This window comes from Tachysurus fulvidraco, chromosome 20 (assembly GCF_022655615.1).
Source record: "Tachysurus fulvidraco isolate hzauxx_2018 chromosome 20, HZAU_PFXX_2.0, whole genome shotgun sequence".
Classification (NCBI taxonomy): Eukaryota; Metazoa; Chordata; class Actinopteri; order Siluriformes; family Bagridae; genus Tachysurus; species Tachysurus fulvidraco.
Window position 1 is genome coordinate 13,660,031 of NC_062537.1, and position 20,947 is coordinate 13,680,977.

General features: G+C 38.9%; 2 protein-coding genes across 5 annotated transcripts in view; both read right to left on the reverse strand.

Annotated features, from left to right (window-relative positions):
- The window catches only part of LOC113639332, a 22,523-nt gene continuing 1,576 nt past the window's right edge, over positions 1-20,947 (reverse strand). Inside the window, exons 1-9 of one of the 4 annotated variants that reach the window (XM_047805100.1) lie at positions 19,215-19,409; positions 8,185-8,332; positions 7,884-8,049; positions 7,551-7,788; positions 7,275-7,418; positions 6,678-6,840; positions 1,347-6,511; positions 1,208-1,257; positions 1-1,011 (exon numbers count right to left, since the gene is read on the reverse strand). In XM_047805100.1, the coding sequence (XP_047661056.1) occupies positions 354-1,011; positions 1,208-1,257; positions 1,347-6,511; positions 6,678-6,840; positions 7,275-7,418; positions 7,551-7,788; positions 7,884-8,049; positions 8,185-8,308 (6,708 nt within the window). In that variant the 5' untranslated portion in view covers positions 8,309-8,332; positions 19,215-19,409 and the 3' untranslated portion in view covers positions 1-353. Of the gene's footprint in view, positions 1,012-1,207; positions 1,258-1,346; positions 6,512-6,677; positions 6,841-7,274; positions 7,419-7,550; positions 7,789-7,883; positions 8,050-8,184; positions 8,333-8,781; positions 8,906-9,502; positions 9,659-19,214; positions 19,410-20,947 lie in introns of those variants that run through there. The other 3 variants (XM_047805098.1, XM_047805101.1, XM_047805099.1) reach the window with 3 other exon arrangements.
- purg (purine-rich element binding protein G) lies at positions 11,756-18,649 on the reverse strand. The gene has a single exon (XM_047805105.1). It carries the CDS (start codon positions 17,983-17,985, stop codon positions 16,975-16,977), a length of 1,011 nt encoding a protein of 336 aa, XP_047661061.1. The 5' UTR covers positions 17,986-18,649; the 3' UTR covers positions 11,756-16,974.

Sequence of the window (20,947 nt, forward strand, 5' to 3'; positions counted from 1 at the left end):
TGCTTTTGAAACATGTAATTAACAGCTTTGACACTATAAAACAAAGTGCATTTTTAGTCAATATAAACATATAAACAATGTAATGTTAAAATATATTATTCATAAAAAAACAAGAACAAATGTAACATCTATTCACAAAGCTATTACAGTTTGAACAGATACTGTTTTTCGTGTATTTACAATTAACATGTTATACATATAAGAACTGGTTAGGAGCATTGTAGATAAGAGCATGACTGTTTTAGAGTAAAACCATAGGAGGAGGTTTCAGAAGTATCTGGATTTGTTTTAAACAAAAACATTCTATTGATAAAAGAACAAATTCTAACAGTACCAAACACTGTATGCTCTTTCTAAACAGGGCGAGGGAGATACTGAGTTTCAGTATGAATGGATGACACAGGTATAGAAGAGCCTGAAGTGGAGTATGTTTGGCCATTGAAGACAAAGAAAGGGTAGCTTATTAGTGGATTGCTATGCAGTGGCACTTGATTCGAAGTACCGGAGAACGGAAGTGGTGGAAGAGGTGGAGGGATTGCCGAGGGTGCATCTGGGGAGAAACTTGGGAAAGGAAAAGCCGGTATCATAGGCATGCTGAACTCGTTTGCTTGATCGTTTAAGCGCTCCAGATGCTGAGGTGCACTGATTGTTGGAGGAGCTTTACCCCGCTCAATTGGTTTAGGTTTCACAATCAATGGTTTTGACGATTGTTTCTGTCTGACTGCATGGTTTTGCAGATCTGTCAAAGATGTTGTTGTTGTTGCTTTTGGGTGTGCTGTAGGTAAACTCTTAGACAAAATCAAAGCCCTTATTTTCGAGTGAGACGATTTGATAGTGTCTGGTGGGGTCCAGTCCCAGCCAGGATTTCTGCTATTCCTCCAATGCAATGCATTACTTCTTTGGGTGAGATCAGTGTAAAAAGGTGAGTTTCCAGGTTGAGCTTCTAGACTGGGCTGAATAAGTGGGGTAACATCATCACTGAAGTTACTTCTTGAGCATGGATGTGATGCTCTAAAAACAACAGAGATTCGTTATAACAAGAGAAGAATGCACGTTCAGCAATACTGCTCATAAGGAATTTGAAGAGATGAGACATTCAAGACGTGACATGTTTGTGACTTGTAAGCCACTCCTAAGTTTTAAAGTCACAGTTTCACCTCAACTCATTCCTGCAACACATTTTTAGTGATTTTATTTTTGTTCTTACCTTCTACTGGGTGTTTGAAATGTTTCTTTTGGTCCATCTTCCATTTGAGTCTAGAGATGGTAAAATATGTGTTTTATTACTGCAAGGCACAGATAAACTATTGTAAGAAGCAAAACGGCAATCAGTTCTCAAAACTTACCAGTGCGGTTTGAGTCCTCTCCGTGGATACCCCTGCTGATGGGATTCTGATAGCATTCATTTGCAGTGGTGGTGTCCTTTTCACAATATCCAAAGGATGCGGTGACTGATCACTTTTGTTAATATGGGCTAAATGAGCCTCGGCCTCCCCATAAACAATTTGAGAATTTATCCTATTGTATTTCACCAGCACTTCATTTGGAATCCCACGATCCGATTCACTCCATACAAGAACCTTTGATGCATCGTAAAGAAGATGTTCCATCCCGAACCATGAAATTTTTGTAATTTCATTATGCGATTTCAAATAGAGGATTTTTTCTTGAAGATATCTGCATATAATGGACAGGTGCTCAGCTTTCCCTACATCAAATGTACCCGGTAACCGATCCGCTGGTGTCTCAATAAACGTCATCACAGTATCGTACGTCTTTTTCAAAATTTCCAAGCGGTCCCCTAAATTGACCATGACAGCTGTTGGTACAGATAAAAAGAAGAATTTAACATCAGAGGGATTTCTAAATGCAGCTTCTATTTCCAACCTCTCCCGCTTGGTTTTCAGGTACATGTAGTACGATGTTTCAGGGGCTTCTTGTAACTGCTGGTGCAAAGTGGACACTGCGCAATAGTATTCTTGCAATCTTTTGTAGTCGTCACTGGAAAGGCACTGCTGGAACGATGAAAACAATGACGACTGCTGCTGAAACCCAACAGTGCCCTTATAAAGTTCACCATAGAGAGAAGGATCGTACCAGAGCAAACTCCTAAATGTTGGTTTCCTTCTGAGAAAATTGATTTTGTTGTCAACAAATTGGCAGGCCTCGATTATCATCTGCAGTTCCAAAAAAGAATTTATTGCCTCAAACTTCAACTCGACTGGTGGTGGAGGATGGTCTAGGTATTTTTCCAAGATTAGATTCCTTGAAATGCAGGACTGGTGGAAAGAAATCTTCTGATCTTTTTCGAAGTTGGAGATGAAATGTTGAAGCATTCTTTTGCATTTTGACTGCAGGGGACCAAGTTCTGCCAAAGAAACTGCATGGTCAGCCAGTTTTAGAGTGTTGGATATATCAGTGACGCTGTACTTATTATGGACGTATGTGATATGGACTTGTTCATATTTGGTTTGTTCAGTTGACTGATTTATTTGATATGGCTGTTCTCTTGATCCGTTTCCTTGCTGTCCACCTGACCTGCTCGGATTTCCTAAAACTTGGGGATAGAAGATCTGATTTTCCTGCAGTTTATTTCCATGGTTTAGCAACCAAAGGTTCATGTTTGGTACACCAGAGGCAGTCTGATATGGTTGAGTGTCCTTATAGACCTGATTTGAACTTGGCTCATTTCTGACTGTTTCAGTAAAGGTACTGTCTGGACTGACCCTTTCCAGATTGCTTGTTCTTCTTCTCTTTGATACGGGGCTATTAATGTGCTTGTCCCCATTACATTGCTTGTGTTTTTTAGGGGCTACTTGGAAAGGTGCAGTTCCACTCTGTCTGTGTGCGATATCAGCTTGTTTGCTGTAGTGTCTTGTGTTTTGTAAATGCTGTTTGTGAGCTGTACTATCTAAAGTTATCCATGTGTCGGGAACATGAACCTCTGCTAGAGGGTTATTGACAGCGTCCGGTTTTTTAACCGTGAACTCAAATTTAGTTAAATATTCTCTCAGTTTAGAAATGATCTGTGTATCAGAAGTTGCTGGGAGGCTATTTTTGACTTGTCCTTGCAAAGCTAAATGCAGATTGTCCTTTGTCCCTGCAAAGTCTTCTTGTGCATCTTTAATGATTCTGCTGTGGAAATCTGATGTCGTCTCTACAAGTGAGTTTGTTATCCCACTACGTTTAGTATCCTGTAAAGATGGTTGGCATTGAAAACCTGAAGCGAGCTCCGAATGATGATCGGTTTTCTTTGTGAAGATCTCTGCAACATCTCCCTCGGCACCTTTCAGTGATTTTAAGCCGTTCTGATTTGTATATGGCCCCTCTTCATTTGCATCTGTGTTTTTTGTATTATTGCGTACATCTCCATCTTGAAGAGTGCAGATTTTGTTGGTTTTCCCTGAATTGGTGCTCGATACCCTTTGGGTTAAACCACTACCAGAATTGTCCACAGCAGTTTCACCAAGAATCCCAGCCTCGGTTTGTGTGTCGTTCTCATTATTCATTACTTTAGGTGAATCTGAAGTCAGGGCTGTCTGGGCTTTGGCAGTGCAGCTGCTGATCATATTACCTGAGGTTATATCACAAGGGATACTTGAGACAGTGGGAACAGGGCTACTTGTGTCTTTATAAGCTCCAGTGTCGTAATCTGGCAAAATCGTTTTAGTGTCACAATTGTCCTCCTGAGATCGCTTTTTCAGTAATAATGTCTCTTCCTTGTGTTCTCTTTCTTCGCTCTCACCATTACTTGACTCATTACTGGCAGAACATGTGACCATGGAAGATTTTTCTTGATGACTGGGTTTGTTATTTTTTGTTCCACTATCTGTTTCCATTTCCTCGATTATTACCAGACCTTCCGAATCTAAAGTGATGTTTTCCTCTGATTCTTTGATCTCATTGTTGCTTGAAATCTTTGAAACATCATGATGGACAATATCTTCTGACTGTTTGACAGGATTACTGCACGGTCCTTTCATTCGAGAGAACTCGTCACCATGTCGAGTCTTATTTTCACTGGAACCCTCTTCAGTTACAATATTAGAGGCATTGCAATTCAGTCTGGACCCCAAAGCTTTGCCATGGATTTGAGTAGTAGACGGAGATGCAGAAGTTGAATCAAGGTTTGAATCAGAACATTTATCAACATTGTTAGCTATATCGAGACATGAAATGTCATCCGAGAAGTCAGATGTCAACTTGCGAAATGAAGCTTGACCACAAGAACTCATTTTTGAGCCTTGATTTGTTCTACCTTTTTTCTTCGCTTTTAGTAAGTGATTCTTCCTGATATGATTTGTCTGAATCTGAAAACTAAACGACAATTGACCTGAAGTTCTTTTACTCCACACACTTGAAGTTGAGCTTTTTCTGCACAGAACATTTGAACGCTTCTGTCTAAGGTGTTTACGATTTGCATTCAACCTATTTTTATTGTACCGCAGTGCCATGAGTTTAATCAATTCAGCGTTATTGTTTCTTGTTCCCTGTCCTCCATCGACGGATGAGATTTGAACTTCTGGTTTAAAATCTCCATTGAGATGTGTGGAGTAGCTATCGGTTAGCTTATTTACATTTACAAAGGATGCTAGCTTACGACGGAGGCGTCTTAATTTTGAGAATCGTTCAGAAAGTGTAAGTGTGTCTGGGGATGTCTGGCTGGATTTGATCTTAAGTATAAGCTGGAGGTCTTCTTCTTCTTTTGGTTCATTAACATGAATATCTGGTAAATCGATAGCAAGCTTTTTGTCTAGACCTTTCTGCCTGAGATATGATTTGTTAGAGAAACTGTTTGCGTTATTTGAATTGGACAATAGCTGATCTAACTGTAATCGTTTATATAATGAATTGTAAATAGTGTTGTGTTGTGCTTCTTCCCTCTCAACCTCTATAGACATCTCAGAATTGGTATAAGATTTAGAATGTGTCAATGTTTCTCCATCTTGTTTTTCAGTACTATTTTGAATATGTTGGCCAGACTCCATCGCAGTAACACAGGAGCAGTCAGTGCCTTCAAGTGCATCGCTGGTTGAGATGTCAATACAGTTTGCCACTTCCATGGCTATTACGTGTTCCTCAAATTCAGAACAGTCTTCTATGGTATTGCTTAGTGAAGGAATACATGAAGAATACTCTTCTGAGCTTGTGGAAATCTCATTTTCACAGACATCTTGGGAATTTATCCCAACTTGTACTTTAGGACATAAAGATTGGGTGAAATCATGTGTCGTTTCTATAGTTTTGCTCTCGTCTGTAGGATTTGATTGCATGGTACCTTGCACAATGAACGTCTCTGAAATCCTTTCTCTTTCTTTTACAGGTTGAATCATATCTCCATCTTGAGGCTTAGTCTGAGACTCTGGAGAAGGATCCTCCTCTTTCTCCTGCACAGGCTTTTCTTTATGATGTCTACAAATCTTCAACTCATCATTGTCTGTATTCTTCATATCTACTTTATTTCTCTCAGAGTCCACCAATACTGTTGGAGCTGTCAACTTGAAAACATTGGCACTAACTGAATTTCTCATATTGGAAGGATTCACATCACATTGGGTTCCTTTTTTCAGTAAAGGAGAATGTGTGGATGAGCAGACTTTGTTTTGGGACTCTGTTTGAGACTTACTGAAGTCAGTTTCTGTCTCGGTGTCTTTCTGAAAAAGCAGTCCCTGTTTATACCTTTCGTGATGCATCTCATAGAAATGTATGCGGTCAATCAATAATAGTTTTTGCGCTGGACTCAAATTTTCTTTGGACCATATTTTTGTGCGTCTCTCCTCCTCTGTCATCTTGAAATATGGAGCATATTTTTGAAATTTCATTTTAAATAATTTAAGTGAAGGCATATTTTCAGTCTTTGGCTGTGCAGTGGAACTGGATTTGCTCGGATCATCCAGTGAGGGTTTAGGGAACCTGTCCTCTTTGTGTTCCTTATCCACTTCCAGTGACTGTTTCTCACAAAATAAAGTGGATTCATTCTCCTCCTTTTCCTTACCGTCAGGAACACTAGATGTTATTTCTTCATCTGAGCCTTTCTTCTGTATGTTTGTCTCTTGTCTGGATAACCTTGGGTCTTTAACAAGGCGAGATGAATAGACTATGGTGGAGATTTTTTCTGCTGAGGTTTGAGCTATTACCCCCAAGGTGTCTGTATTACCTCCACAGACACTTGTGGTGTTCAGGTTGTATACATTTGAAGGGAATGCAGGTGAGTCCTTGTAGCTTTGCCATGAAATGCCACTGTCATAATATGGTAGTGAAGAGCTGAAATAATCTGCTGTATTATAATAAGGTATGTATGCCTGGTGAGGGGTAAAAGGAGGAGTTGTTTGCGGATCGTTGCACTGAAACGGAGAAGCATCTACTCCATTAGCCTCTGCTCTTGGAGTTTGTGACTGGTACTCCACGCCTGGGCAGCCTTGTGTTGCAAAACGTTTGAACGTCACTGTGGCATTCTCTCCTTTGCCCGTTCTTTTAGCCACAGTGCAGCCTTTCAAATGCTCTAGAGGGCCTGCCAGGGTAGATTGGAAAAAATCAGAGCTTTATTAAAATCCAGATGTGTGTCATCACAGATGGTTCTGAATAAACAAATGAAAGAACTGTCATTTAATGGATTTGTGAATGCATATTGAGTAGTTTAGCAAAACACATCTTTGTTATGGAGTGCTTTATCATACCATGCATAAGGCTAGCAGGAGGTTTATTGGGTGAAACAGGTGGACTTATGGATGCTGGTGCTGCAGCACTAACAGCTGGAGCAAATGAAACCACAGCATATGGCATACATTGCCTTGGCCGTTTGTTGAGTTCTTGGTTTTGATTGTAGTCATATAGAAACACCTGCAAGAATCAAATAGCAACAATATAATCAAAACTCTGCAATATCATGCCGTGTAGATGGGTATTATTTTTCTGTAATAGCAGCTCTATTTATAATGTCGGCTGTATTTTAAATCCCAGGTTTAGATTAAGTGATGTTATTGTTTCTATAGTAACAGCTAATTCAGAAGACTTTTTAAGAGGATCTGTATGATATTAATATGATGACGATATCTATAAAATAGATATTCATGGAAGAAGCGTCCCCTGTAGGCACTTTGTAACAGTACATTGTTCACCTCAGGACATTGTAATAGTGGAATAGTAACATGATATGCTGTTTTATCCATCTTTGATTATTTTGCTATAAAATCACGTCTGTTATGTTGGGTTTTTTTTTGTTTTTTTTGTTATTTTTTTATTTATTTTTTACTTTGTGCTGTTGTCAAACATACCGATGAGCCCATAACTTGCTGGGAAACACTGTCACGATAAGAAACAGCATCTTTTGCCATGTGACAGTCAAAGCCAACAATAGGGTCTACGGTTCTGTTCCACTCCAAACTGGGTGTGACTTTTTTCACCTTTCCAAAGAGCACCTTCAGTATACATGTTAAAAAAAAACATTAAATGCATAATATCCCTTAATGCAATTGAAACTATTTAATATTAAATTCAGACCAGCCGGACAGACTGAAGGACAACATTTTGGCATTTGCCATGAAACCGACCTTGAAAATAATCAGATTTTCCCCGCTACATGCGCTTGCAGTTGCATGCTTCAGAGCCACATCAACATGCTTAAACAAATAAACCCCGTGTGAGGGTTTTCCCAAAGAATACTGGTCCTGGCTCCCAGTCCTTAATCCAAACTGGTAAATTTGACTTGTTACTTCAGAAGATTCTACCAAGAAGCAAAAACGTTCTTCCATTTCTCTCCCATGTCTACCTTTTGTACGCATCTCTGACCTGCAGACGACAAATCATCAGTAAAGTCTAACCGGTAGAAAAACAAGTTGTTAATGATTGAATTATTTATAGTATTACTGCTTGAATTGCTTTACCTTTTTTCAGAGAATTCCTGAAGAAACCCATCATTGTGCACTAATGTTACATCCTTCAATAGCCAGGTATTAGCATGTTCCTTCCTCATGTCTAATCTGGATTCTTTCAATTTAGCTTGAATGAGAGTATAATCACGGCTGTCTTCTGGACAAGGCTCCAGGAGGACTGGTTAATGGGGTACAGAATCATAAAAACAGACATTTTAAAAAGAAGACTTGTTCCGGTGAGACACTATAAGGTCTACACATCCTCCTTCTCAGAAAGACTAATGATATGTATTTTTTGCTAAGTTGGTAAAACCTTGTCCAGACACCCTCTTCTTCCTGGGTATGGTGAAGTTCCTCAATGCCACAGTTCCTACTGGCTTAGATGAGTTAGGGGTGGAAAGAAGCTCGATGGACCCTTTCCTCCCTCGCACTTCCATAGTTGCTTACTGCAGAATATATCCCTGCAAAAAAAAAAAAGCAACAAAATTTTTCTTCAGTTCCGCATGTCACTGCCCTCTGTACGTCTTAGTGTACTTCTGAACACTGCATGACATTTGTCTCTAAGTGTAAAAAAGACCTCCTGCAAATGTGGGAAGATCAACCCGTTTGTGTTGTAGAAGTGTTACTTGCTGGCTTGGCTTCGCTACAGCGACAGTTTAAATAATTATCTGAGATGACCATATCTCTCTCACACACACACACACACACACACACACACACACACACACAAAGCTGAACACATTTCCAGTGTAATTGTATCCAGTATAATTTAGCCAAGGTCAATTTGACTACTTGTAACTATTTCTAGTCCGCTCATTTGTTTCCTCTAAAAGTCCACTCATTCCATTGTGGGCTCCTTTATACAGTATGTTTCTGTGTATGTACATTTATATACAAAAACAAATCTCACCAAGCTTCATGCCAGCGATGGTCCTGGCGCATGTTGTCCTGCTGTTTAAAACTGAACTTTGACTACTCTCAGTAGATAAGCATTCGATTCTCCGCTTGTTCAGTTTAAATCATGTGACTGCACGGCATGTAAAATGTGCTATTTTATTAACCAGATTTCCTTCAATCGCATTACACCAATAAATAATCTTAAATGATCTGTTGCTGCAATATTTCTGATGTCTGTCTGTCTATCAAAATACACATACACAGTATAAACAGAGGAAAACGGTTGAACAAAGCATGCTTTTAGGCAACATTTGTTATTACTACATTACTACACTACAGCGAGATGAGATAAGATGTGGAAATACCAATATGAATCTCTGTGTAAGAAATACTGTGGAAACGCTATCGAACACGCGAATGAAACAACGCTGAAATACGCCTCTGTGGAGGAAAGCAAACTTTTTTTTTTCATGCATTAGAAGCAGAATGACATATAATACACGTTCAGAGGCGTAACAGTGACAGGTGGATGGATAAGAGAGAATAATGTGAGCACTAAAGGTAGACTCCTTTTTTATTTTTGAGAACAAATGTAATTACCAGTTGTCTGCAGGTCAAATCTGCTTATCGTTATTGAAATCTACCTCAACTGTACACATCGATAGCTATCGAGTTATGGACAATACATTATTTTATAAACGTATTTTGTTACGATAAAGGTTTTGTGTACTCACCATTTTGGAAAGCTTGCCTAAGCACGCGAGTTAGCATATGTGACCTGTCTTAGTAGGGAACTGTTGCAGTTTGTCACTTTAGTTTGAGGAACATCGAGTGAGACACCAGAAAGGAAATCGCTTGACCTCAAACTGTGAAGTGCTAAAGCACAGGAAATTACCCAGCACTGCTAACATTAAGAACATAGGCTGTGCTTCTCTAGTGCAACAGCAACGTGTACTTGTTTAAAATTAGTTACATGATGAGACCTTGAGAAAAAAGAGCAATCTATATTGTCTTGTAGACATCCCATTGTCATCAGGAAAACGATAAATGGTGGTAATTGATGATTTTGAACATCTGATGATGCTCTGTGACTGGTGTCTCCGTCAGCGGTCCTAAGTGGACGTTTGTCTTTTCTCCTTTCTTTCCTTTTTTAACCCTTCTCTTTACATTTGACCTTCAAGACTGTTTTGTTAGAATGCAAATGAAAAACAAATTTATTCTTTGACTCAAACTGCCTTGTGTTATTCATACAACATGTCATACAACAGCAAAGGTCATTGTCCAAATACAAATACAATGAAAAGATTGATATAACAGAAAGGCATGAAATGTTGGCTGTAGGAACTATCATGTGCTGAGGGCATGTGAGAAGAACAGTAGCAGTGAAACAGGAAGTGTGGTCTGGTGAAACAGTTGCATCAACTGACCTCAGGGAGGATAGAGGCTATCCTTTCACAATCAAAGAATGCTCTTGTCATTACCACTTCCTCTTTTAAATTTAAATTAAACCTCACCCTAAAGCAGGACTAGTTGTCGATTAGTCTTTACTTGAAACATGAAATTCACCAAGGAACAATTAGATTTGCTCATTCTTTTAATGAATTTTTGATGAGTTACTGCCTCCATAGTCCAGTTCTACGTTACACCAAAGCTACTTCTGTAAAGCTTTTTGTAAATGCAAGGATGACATGCGGGCTAAAAAAAGTTTCGTAAAACCACAGCCTTGAAGAATTCTCAAATCTGATTGGCCAGAAACTGTTGATAGATTTTTACAGCAGCTCTGATGGTATCGCAGGATATAATTCTAATAAAGTAAATGAATGCGATCGATCTAATGGTTTCTCGATTCTGTAGTAACAGCTCTTTACTGTTTTCTGAGAGAACTGCGTAGCGAAGACTCGACATAATCTGAGGCTAATAATAAACAGATTTTTTTTTTTTTAAATTGTTATTAAGCAAAAAAAAAAAAATGCTGAAGCATTGATATGGTGAAGTTCACTGTTAGGTATAGGTTACATATATTTTTACATTTCTAGAAAAAAAACCTTGTTGTAAGTTATTTTCCTATAACAGTACATCCCATTGTGCTTTCTTTGAATTGATGCCTTTGTGCAATTTTGATACCGAAGAGTTCCTGCTTCATGAAAGGGTTCACTCAAATAGAAACTCGATTTTGTTGCATTCTACATGAATGATGAACAGTTACCTCTGAAAGTACTCATCCGGCAAGTCCTTTGGGTCATAAACTGTGAACATTTTAATCTTTGCTGCTTCTTTGGCTGTTTATAGACCCCAACATCCTAGCAACTAATTATCGCACTGTCATATGTGCAGCAGTGTTGGAAAGGTCATCGGTTGTTAGTGTGGTAGATTGCTGGAAACTAGGTGAAAAAATTGTATGTAACATACTTTGACACCTAGAATGTAGTTCACCAAAACGACATGGAAATGTCTTTTAAATTACTTAGAAATTCTAGTCTGCCTTCCACCATGTTTTGTGATTAAGGATCCCATTTATCAAGCCAGGAGATAAAAACAGGAGATAGCGTTCTGTACATTCTTTCTAGCTAAGAATCGTTTCATTTACAGTATACAAGCTATATGTTGGATAGCTACATGCTGTAGTGAAGCTGACATGAGCCTTTATATATATATATTTATATTGGACATTGTATTCAGATATTGGCTGTCAAAATGTTCACAAAGTTTCTCCACTGCGCTTGTGTTCACTTTCACCTTAAATCAGATTCTGAGATATATGCAAAAGAGAAAAACACTTCAGCTCAGGAAATCCTACAGGTTTCAGAACTCATATATAGAACAAAATCTCAAAAATTTCACCATGTGAAAGTATTTAATAATGTTCTATAAATTGACCTGAATACAAGCACCAAGACTGAAGAACCCTGTACAATGATTCAGGTGATTATGTGAGTGTCTCATTAAAAGTCCTGTATAGATAAAAACACAATGTACCACACGCTGTGTCGTTCGATTTGAGTTGTTTGCTTTTTATTAAAAGAAACGAAGATAGATACAACCAACATTCGACACATTCTCCTTTGTTTTAAAAGCGTAGGCTTATATATCTTTCCACTTAACAATCTGCAATATATAGCTATCATTTTTCTTAAACTCTGTGACACGAGTTAATAAAAAAAAAAGAAAGAAAAAAAAAGAAGACAAAAACATTTTTTAAACATGAGCATAAAAAGGTTTCATTTTAATTCGATTAGATTGTCTATGGATTTTTTGGAGTTTATCCACACCAAGGTTGCGTAACTGTAAATAGGCATTTCATTTCTCAGCATTTACTTTGGTGCAGGAATCCTTCACAAAGCTTTTAAACATGAGAATGATTCTGGATAATATATATTTATATGTTTTTTTACTCTCAGATGGGCTGCTGATTACTGCACTGCTGGTGCAAATTTGTCATGATGTTAAGGTTTCAACTGAGCAGTTGTGAAATTAACAGTTACACAAACCCACATCTGCTCATGGAGTTTTTTTTTTTTTTGCTGTTGTTTTTTTTTTTGTTTTTTTTTTTTTGATTGACCGATGGCTAGCTTCACGTTTTCTCTACTTCATCGATTTTTCACTCGACATGCATGCAGCTGTGGTCCGTATGAGCACCTTTATATATTATTATATAGCACCATTTTTTTAGAGTTAGAAAGGACCAACTGTCGGCATGCATGAACATAAAAAAACAACAAAATACAAAGGAACCAAAAAAAAAAAACCTTATTTAGCCTTCAGATACATATCCTACATGTTGCAACCTTTTACGAACATTACAAGGCAATTAATGAATATTCATACAGTACCATACATATTAAACCGGAACTAATACAGTACACACGATAAAGAAAGTGCTACAATACAGAACAATTGCTTTCTTGTTTCGAGTCTTATAATACTCTACAGAAGGACACACTAAGGATGTACGATACGTTGTCAAAAAGATACACCAAAACATTTTTATTTTACCATTTCTTTTGAAACCTTTATCGAACACTACTTCTAAGTTCCAACTGCAGCAGAGATGCCGTTATCAACACAAAGGAAAAAGAAAGAAAAAACCTCAATAAAGCTTCTACACCTTTACAGCACATTACCTACATCAAACTTTTATCTTTTGATTAACACAAAAAAAAGGCCTGTGACCTTTGGCTGGACTGTTATTTTGAAACATTATTGTCTAAATGTTCCTGAACAGAACTATAACAACGACGTGTTGGTGAAGAACTGAAACTTGCAAAATTGTACCAACAAATCATAAACCTACACTAAATCATTACAATCTCATTGTAATGATTTTAAGGCTTATGGTTTAAAAGTGTTACTTGGATGCATTGTAACAGTCCAATTCAGTGAATTCAAGTTTCACAATTAACTATGATAGCTGCGATGTACCAGGCTAAACTTTTTCAAACAGCTTCACTATTACTGAATTTCTCAAATTTCTAGCAAATTTCTGTCCTAGTCGATCATCCTGGACGACTCGGAAAGAAAAATGGTGTAAACTAACGATAAAGCAAACACAAGGTCTGTATATCAATACCACCCTGAATAAAAATGGTACCACATGACACACTATAGAACTGGGACCATTTTCCATACAACACCATTTTTAGATATTTCTATGAGGTCAAAGGAAGGGAACAAACGTGGATACAGTTTTAAAGTGCATATATATGTTTTAAAACCTGTTCTGCGTTTGTATTATCTGTACTATTCGTTGTTTAGAGGTAACATCCTTTATGGCCTTTACTCCTTTATCACTTTTTCAAGGGTACAGCCTTTTAACTTGAAGAAATAAAGGTTCAAATTTGGATACGATTAACATACCGTAGTATAAAACCTATGCTGTGTGAATGCCCAGAATGAGTGAGCCCTGAAATGTTCCAAAAAAAGTGACTAGGAAAAAGAAAGTATTAGTAAAAGAGGTAATAAACCACAGTTGTTAAAGTTTTAATGAAACAAAGCAAGACGACTTGTCAGAAAGGGCAGACTAGGTGTAATCCATGCCCAGAAGATACAAACTGTACTGCTAGTGGAAATGTCACACTTGAAGCAACTGTCATCATATACTGTACAATATGTTTGGATGGACTGAAAGGAGGGATTCCAATTGTACATGCAGTATATCATTATTTCACTTAGTCTTAGTTATTTATCGTTAGTGTTTAGAACAGCTAAGTCCTCACATTGCTTGTTTTGCATCGTGAGACATTAGTTGTCGTAAAACACTGATGTTTTAGGTCGTGTAATGTGTCTACAGGGCATTTATTGTGTGCTGTGTTTTCTATATCAGTAAGAGTGTATAGTGAAATGTTTTTTCTGTCTGTTTTTTACGTGTATGATTGTCATTGTTTCGAAATGACCGAGACCCCTCCTTGCAGTCACGTGGATGAGAAACAGATCCTCTTAGTAAGACTGAATAGTAAAAGCAGCAACAGTAGCAGCAGCTCAAAGTGCTGTTTGAATAAAGTGCTTGTGGGAAGTGCTGCCTATGTCTCATTCCAGCCATCTGAGCAAAAGCCCGTTATAGAGTTTCCTTATATTCATCATGTGAAATAGATAGAACTGATCTAAACTCGCTGGTCAAAAAAAAGGAAAAGAAAACTATCAAAGTCATTTAAAGCACTACGAACCAACAGGACTTGATGAAACGATTGCTTTTTTTTTGTCAGCTGGACATTATTTGCATACGTGAACATGCTTGAGTGTGTTTTTCAACTCACGCCCACTATTAATAAGTAAAAGGGGCTTTATCTGTTTCAGGAAGTTAACCTCTAAGATTATTTGTGCTATGAGGACAAATGTGATGTCCTCATAGAAAAGGCATTTGAAAGACCTTCAATTTAGAGGTTAATGGATGACTTAATGAGGAATGCTGCTTTCATTGCACTATAATCTTATAAACACCACTATTCTATTAAAATCTCTAATATTTTGAACACTTTTTTTTATTTTAAACTATCTGAGATTTACTGCGTCCTTCTAAGTTTCCACAGTAAATTGCACAACACCGGCAAATGCATACGACTGGAATGAGAATAAATCATAAGACAAACATTGAGTGTTATTATATAAGAGTGCTTTAAACATTTGTGCTGTCCTCAAAAGGGGACTGGCAACGCTAAGAGAGCGCTATTAAATGTTTTCCGTTGGTTAACACCTATGAAAAGGACGTTAGAGCTGTTAAACTGTGAAAACGTTTACGATATGAAGTCCCCTTTAAAAATTCATGCTGTAAAGCCCTTAATATTATCCTGTATGTTTTGTATTTATTAACATTATTATTTAAGTCATGATGTGGCTATCCACTGGTCGTCTGTTATGACTATACTAAATAATAAGCAGATCTTCGGTTCTGATAAATTCATCTCCACATTTTCACACTTTCTTTCACTTTATATAATAATAATAATAATAATAATAATAATAATAATAATAATAATAATAATAATAATAATAATAATAATACAGGGTTGATGACATTTCTCTCTGCCTTAATTCAAGGCAATTTAGCTGAACCTAATGTGCAAGTATGTGTGAATTTAGCTTGCACTTTAATTCAGAAAAACTGGGCCTATGTTTGGAGAACACAAATTCTCTCAGGTAATTAACCTAATAGCAAACTTGAAGCCTAGCATTAGGAGCATTACTGCTAAAACCACATACCACTACAAGTCTACCAATTCTGTTGATTCTCTTAATTTGAGATAGTGACTATTGCTGTTATCACTCTCGAATGATACAGAGGGGAGCAAAGGGGCTTCACGTGTGAACATTAGTGTTAGATTATCTTATTATATTCATTATTATTGGAAAACCTATTTACATAGTTTAAACATATTGTGCTCATGAATTTGGGTCTATCCATCCACCTAAGCAAAGTAACGTGGAACCTGGGGTATCACAGGGGATTCAGCGCACAAGGCAGGGGACACTCTAGACAGGGTGCCTATCACACACACACACACACACACACACACACACACACACACACACACACACACACACACATTCACACACTATGGACAATTTAAAGACACCAATCAGCCTACAGCACATGTCTTTGGATTAGGGGAGGAAACCAGAGTGCACAGAGGAAACCGCTGAAGCACAGAGAGAACATGCAAAGGAGGTGGCAGGAAACGAACCCCCAGAGATGACAGACAAACGTGCTAACCACTAAGCCACCAAGCCCCCTGATAATAAGTATGTAATCAATTCAATCCTATTTATATTTATCTATCTTAATATTCTTTTCATATCTTTACATTTTTTAATTTAAAGCTTTATAAAGAAAGTCTATTATAATCAAAAGTAATTAATCCAATTCAATTATAATCCAAGGAATAATCACTGTTTATAGGAGTCTCCACTTGGTAAATAGTGCATCAAACAATCATAAAACATCGCTTTAATAAAAGCAGTGGGTGATATTTGTAGGTTTGCTCAATGAGCCACTGAAAAGCAGTCTGGATCATTACATGTTTGTTTGACTGACATTACTGTGGGTTGACCAGAAACACTGGATTAGTGTATCCATATTAATGATGTGATATAAGATTCTAAAACCTTTTTAATCTAAATCACTTTAAACGTTTTTCTCTAATAGTGCGTTTGGTCGTGCATCACAGCCAATTTGCACAACCTGCTCAATCTGTAGTGCACTAATTCTGCATGTATAACACGGGCATTTTAAATGCTACTAGACTACAATAAATGAATCGAGCGAGAGAGCGCACACACAACACACACACACACACACACAGACGCGTGCGCGCGCACACACACACACACACACACACACACACACACGCCCACAGACGAGAGCGCGCGCGCTTCAGCCTGACTGCAGATTGCTGAATGTACATTTTCATCTGGACCTTTCCATCTTGTGTTCAGAGCCTCTTAAAGTCAGCAAAACAAAAAAAATAATAATCATAGGCTATCGCTCATACACAACCTGGTCTCAAGCCAACCTTTCGTGAAATGAACTAAAGGGGAAAAACAGTACTTTAATGTAAAAGTGCTATTGTGATTGATCGGAGTTGTACAGTACAGTGCGGTACTTGAACAGGCTATAGAGGTACACTGTTAAACATGTATGAGGATATTGTATAAACCGGAGCACTGTGACATACTGCAACAGAACATAGATGGCAGGCCGCCCGCCCGCCCGCCGTCAATCCTCGCGCTCTTCGCTGTCCGCCTGCGCCTCTGTCCTCTTCTCCTTGCGGCAGGTGAACAGGCGTCTCATTTCCTCTTCGTACCTGATGAAGTTCTCACCGAAGCGGGACCAGGCCTTCAGCGGCACCGTGATGGTGTTCCGGTACGGCTGGCGCACCTCGCTGATTTTGAGGAACACCCCGTACCTGTTGGAGCCAACGTCGAAGTAGAAGCGCTTATTGTCGACGCGGAAGGACGCCGCCTCTGGCAGCTCAGCACACGCCGCTTCCCGGTCGCGCTCCGCCCTCCCGCTTCGCCCGTTGGCCTCACGCTCATCGCCGTAGTCCTCGATGAGCTGTGAGAGCGCGTCCCGAAACTCGATTAAGCCCTGCGCAGGCAGCACGATGGTCTGCTCCACGGCTTGGCCATAGTACCCCACTGCGCCCTGCCCCCTGCTCACGGTCTGCCGGATGCGTAAAAAGCGGCCGCGCTGGTTCTCCTTAAGATCCAAATAGTACTTCCGGTTGTCGCCTTCGATTGACTCGCTCTTCAGCACACGGTGTGCGGGCTCTTCAGACGCCGCCGAGCCGCTGGGTGATGCGGGAGCTGCGTGATGTTCTGGCTGTCGCCTTCGCTGCGCGTCACTCGACTCTTCAGGCCGTGGCGCGTGGCCGCCTCGCAGGCCTACGTGCGCGTAGTAATCGATGAAATCCCCAAGGCAATACCTCAGGTCTGGAGCCATGGCCATGGACAGCGTAAGCTTGCTTTTTCGCACGCTGTCATGTCTTCCCCTGCCGATCCACACCTCTGCGATTTTCAGGAAGCGGCCCCGCGCGCTCTGCTTCACGTCCAGGTAGAAGCGCTTCTTCTGGATGTCTACACGTTTGGACGCGAGCTCCTGTATATCAGGACCTTGCAATGCGGGAAGACTCGTGCTGTACTGCTGTGCGTAGCCGCCTCTCGGAAACGACTCGCCCGTAATCCTTCCTTTCCCTCTATCCATCTCTCTCGTGTTACCGTTGGCCATATGCTCGCTCAAATCTCCCGACAGCGGCCCGGTTTCCTCTCCATCTCCGATACTCTGCTGTGCCGTCGACGGAGCGATCTCAGCTCAATTATTTAGCTTAGTCGGCTTTGTGCACTGGACAAGTTGGAAGCGAAACCTCGGTTGACCTGCAAAATGGCAGCTGTCCGGCTTCTCATCAGCTGATCGCGGCTCCGTGTCCTGAATTAAAGGTCAAATCAAATCGCATGGACACAAGTCGAATAATCAGCTGATTACACGGCTGCTGTTTTTCTCCTTAGCGCACATCTGACACTTATCTGTGCCTGCTAAAAGCCGAGCCAGCTTGATGAAACGGCAGAGGGAGAGAAATCATCCAATCCTGGATATCTTTAGAGGGCGCTGCATCAGTACGGGATGGGAATGAACCCAATGACCCTCTCCCTCCTCCTCCCCTGTACAATAACACACTCCACCGTTTAAAGAGACGGAGTGTGGAGCAGAACTGTGGCGTAATTCTCATTCCCACTTAGGAGAAAGGACACTGCTGAAAGCACCAGCATTGAATTTTTTATCACACTAATAAGGAAGATGTTATGCACTAAAAACACATTTAAAAAAAGCATGTTCTGATTTCAACTGTAAAGTCGGTTTCTCTTAGTAAATGATACACGAATGATTGCTTCTGACCTGATTTGATCTGTTTCAGCAGATTGATTTCGTGTTTCGTATCACATCTCCCTGTCACAGAAGCACCTAGTCTAAATCACTCAGTCATGTTATCTTGTGCAAAATGTGGAAGGAGAAAGGCAGACAAATTTACGAATGTCTCGTTTTTAATATCAGGAACACCAGTATATTGTTGGAACACCAGATAAAACCTACAGCCAGATTTCTTAATTATGCAATGCTGAAATATTCAGAAATATTTAGCACAATTGTAAGATCTTTTAATAGTAATATCTTTTTTATTTTTTTATTTTTTTTTTGCTGATGAGCAAATGGTAGTCGATCCACCACCCAAAATAGCATCGATTCCCAGATTCCACGTACGGCAAATCATGACTCGAATCCCTCAACTGAATCCCAAGACCAACATTTTGACTTTTGGAAACATCTATGTCTAAATAAATCATCACACCAATAGTATGCCCGACCAGTTTGGACTACCTCTCATAAATACTTGAACTAGCACTTAAAAGTTTCTAAATAAATAAATAAATAGTCTTCGCATTTGTTGTTAATTTACCTACCGGAGATTTCTTTTCTTAGCTTGTGACCTACTGAACCAGATGGATGTGTTCATTGATAGAACCTTCAAAGACCTTTTGAAATTCCTTCTGGATTCGTGTCTGCCAAATTCCATAAATGTAAACGTACACAATTATACAGAATTTGTCAAATTGTCTTGCTTAAACATATATTTAAATAAAACCCATCTTGTAATAGAGACTTATGCTGCATCCACACAAAGTTTTTCAGAATCAGAATCAGAATCAGAATCGGCTTTATTGCCAGGCATGTTTTCACATGCGAGGAATTTGTTTTAGTGACATAATCTCCACGGTGTAACAGAATACAAACACTGCGGAGCTAAGCACTGAGGCACTGAGGCAGTGACAAGTGACTAGAGAGTAGATATTAATTGTCAATAAGTGCTGGTGACTTCCAGTGAAACAAGTGACAATCTTTGGTGACAATGTAAGCGAATTAACGTTTAAAAGTTTAACTTTATGCAAATATTGAATTAATGCAGTGACTTCCAATGGGAGTGAAAAGAGCAAGGTGTATGTGATCCGTGGCAATGAGAACACATTGCTTCCCCTTCATCTTATTTGATATGATGCACAAATACACAGGTGGATTTTATATACAAACACTTTCCCTCCAGAATGTTCCATTTTGGCAGAGAGAAAACTGATTTGTTGCCAGGTGAAATGCTAGTGGCACCAGCTCACTGAGAAACATTATTACTATGTAGTAGAAACACCTTCTGACAACTTCACAGTACAGCTAATGGTGACTTGTAGCGAGAAACTGGTGTATGTGTGAACATGGCTTTAGACTATATAGACACCTGTGTAGTGCCTTTAGTTAAGTTCGTATTTGGTTGATGTCATTCCTGTTGTTTCCTCTTTTACAGTTTGGCAACTGCCTCTCAGTCTGTCAGGTGTAAAACCCCGGAAAGAGCAGTGACTTCATTCCCTGTAAACTCTAGGTTATATAATAAACCTTTTCTTGAATTGCCAGTCTAAAGTAGGTTTTAAAACGCTATGCTAGTTGTAACAACAAAATTCCTAGCAGATGAACCATGTCCTCAGATGCCCCTGACTTCTACTGAGTTTAATCTGATGCTAATTAAGCTTTTGCATCCATCACATTCTGGGTAAAAGCATCTGCCAAATACAGTAATGTGAGGCAGATCTGTCTGTGCTATAAAACAATGTGATTTATTAGGCCACATGATCATTGGCTCAATATTTAGGCCATGTTCAATGTGATATCAAGGAAGAAGCAGTATATATATATATATATATATATATATATATATATATATATATATATATATATATATATATATATATATATATATAAATTTTGTGTGATTTGACCAGAACAAACATTACCCAAAATGATTCATCTCATTTCGTTTTATTTATATATGTATGTGACATCAGTTCTGAAGTTGTCAGAAATATGTTCTCAGTAAATGACCTAATTTCAAAGTATCTTTAGCTTCTGACTTATAGATCTTTTTATATATTTATTTACAACCACACATTTATTAGCTATATCGGAAATGGTGTGTACTAAATCTTTCTACCCTGGAAGGTATAAAAATTCTCACTTAAAGAATGCATCCTGGTGACACCTTTACACTCATCCAAGGCGGTTCATTGGTTCTACTGAAGTCTGCTAATTAAAAAGCTGTTTATAAGTCACACCTTTGACATAATGAAGCTGATGTATTACTGGGAGACGTAAA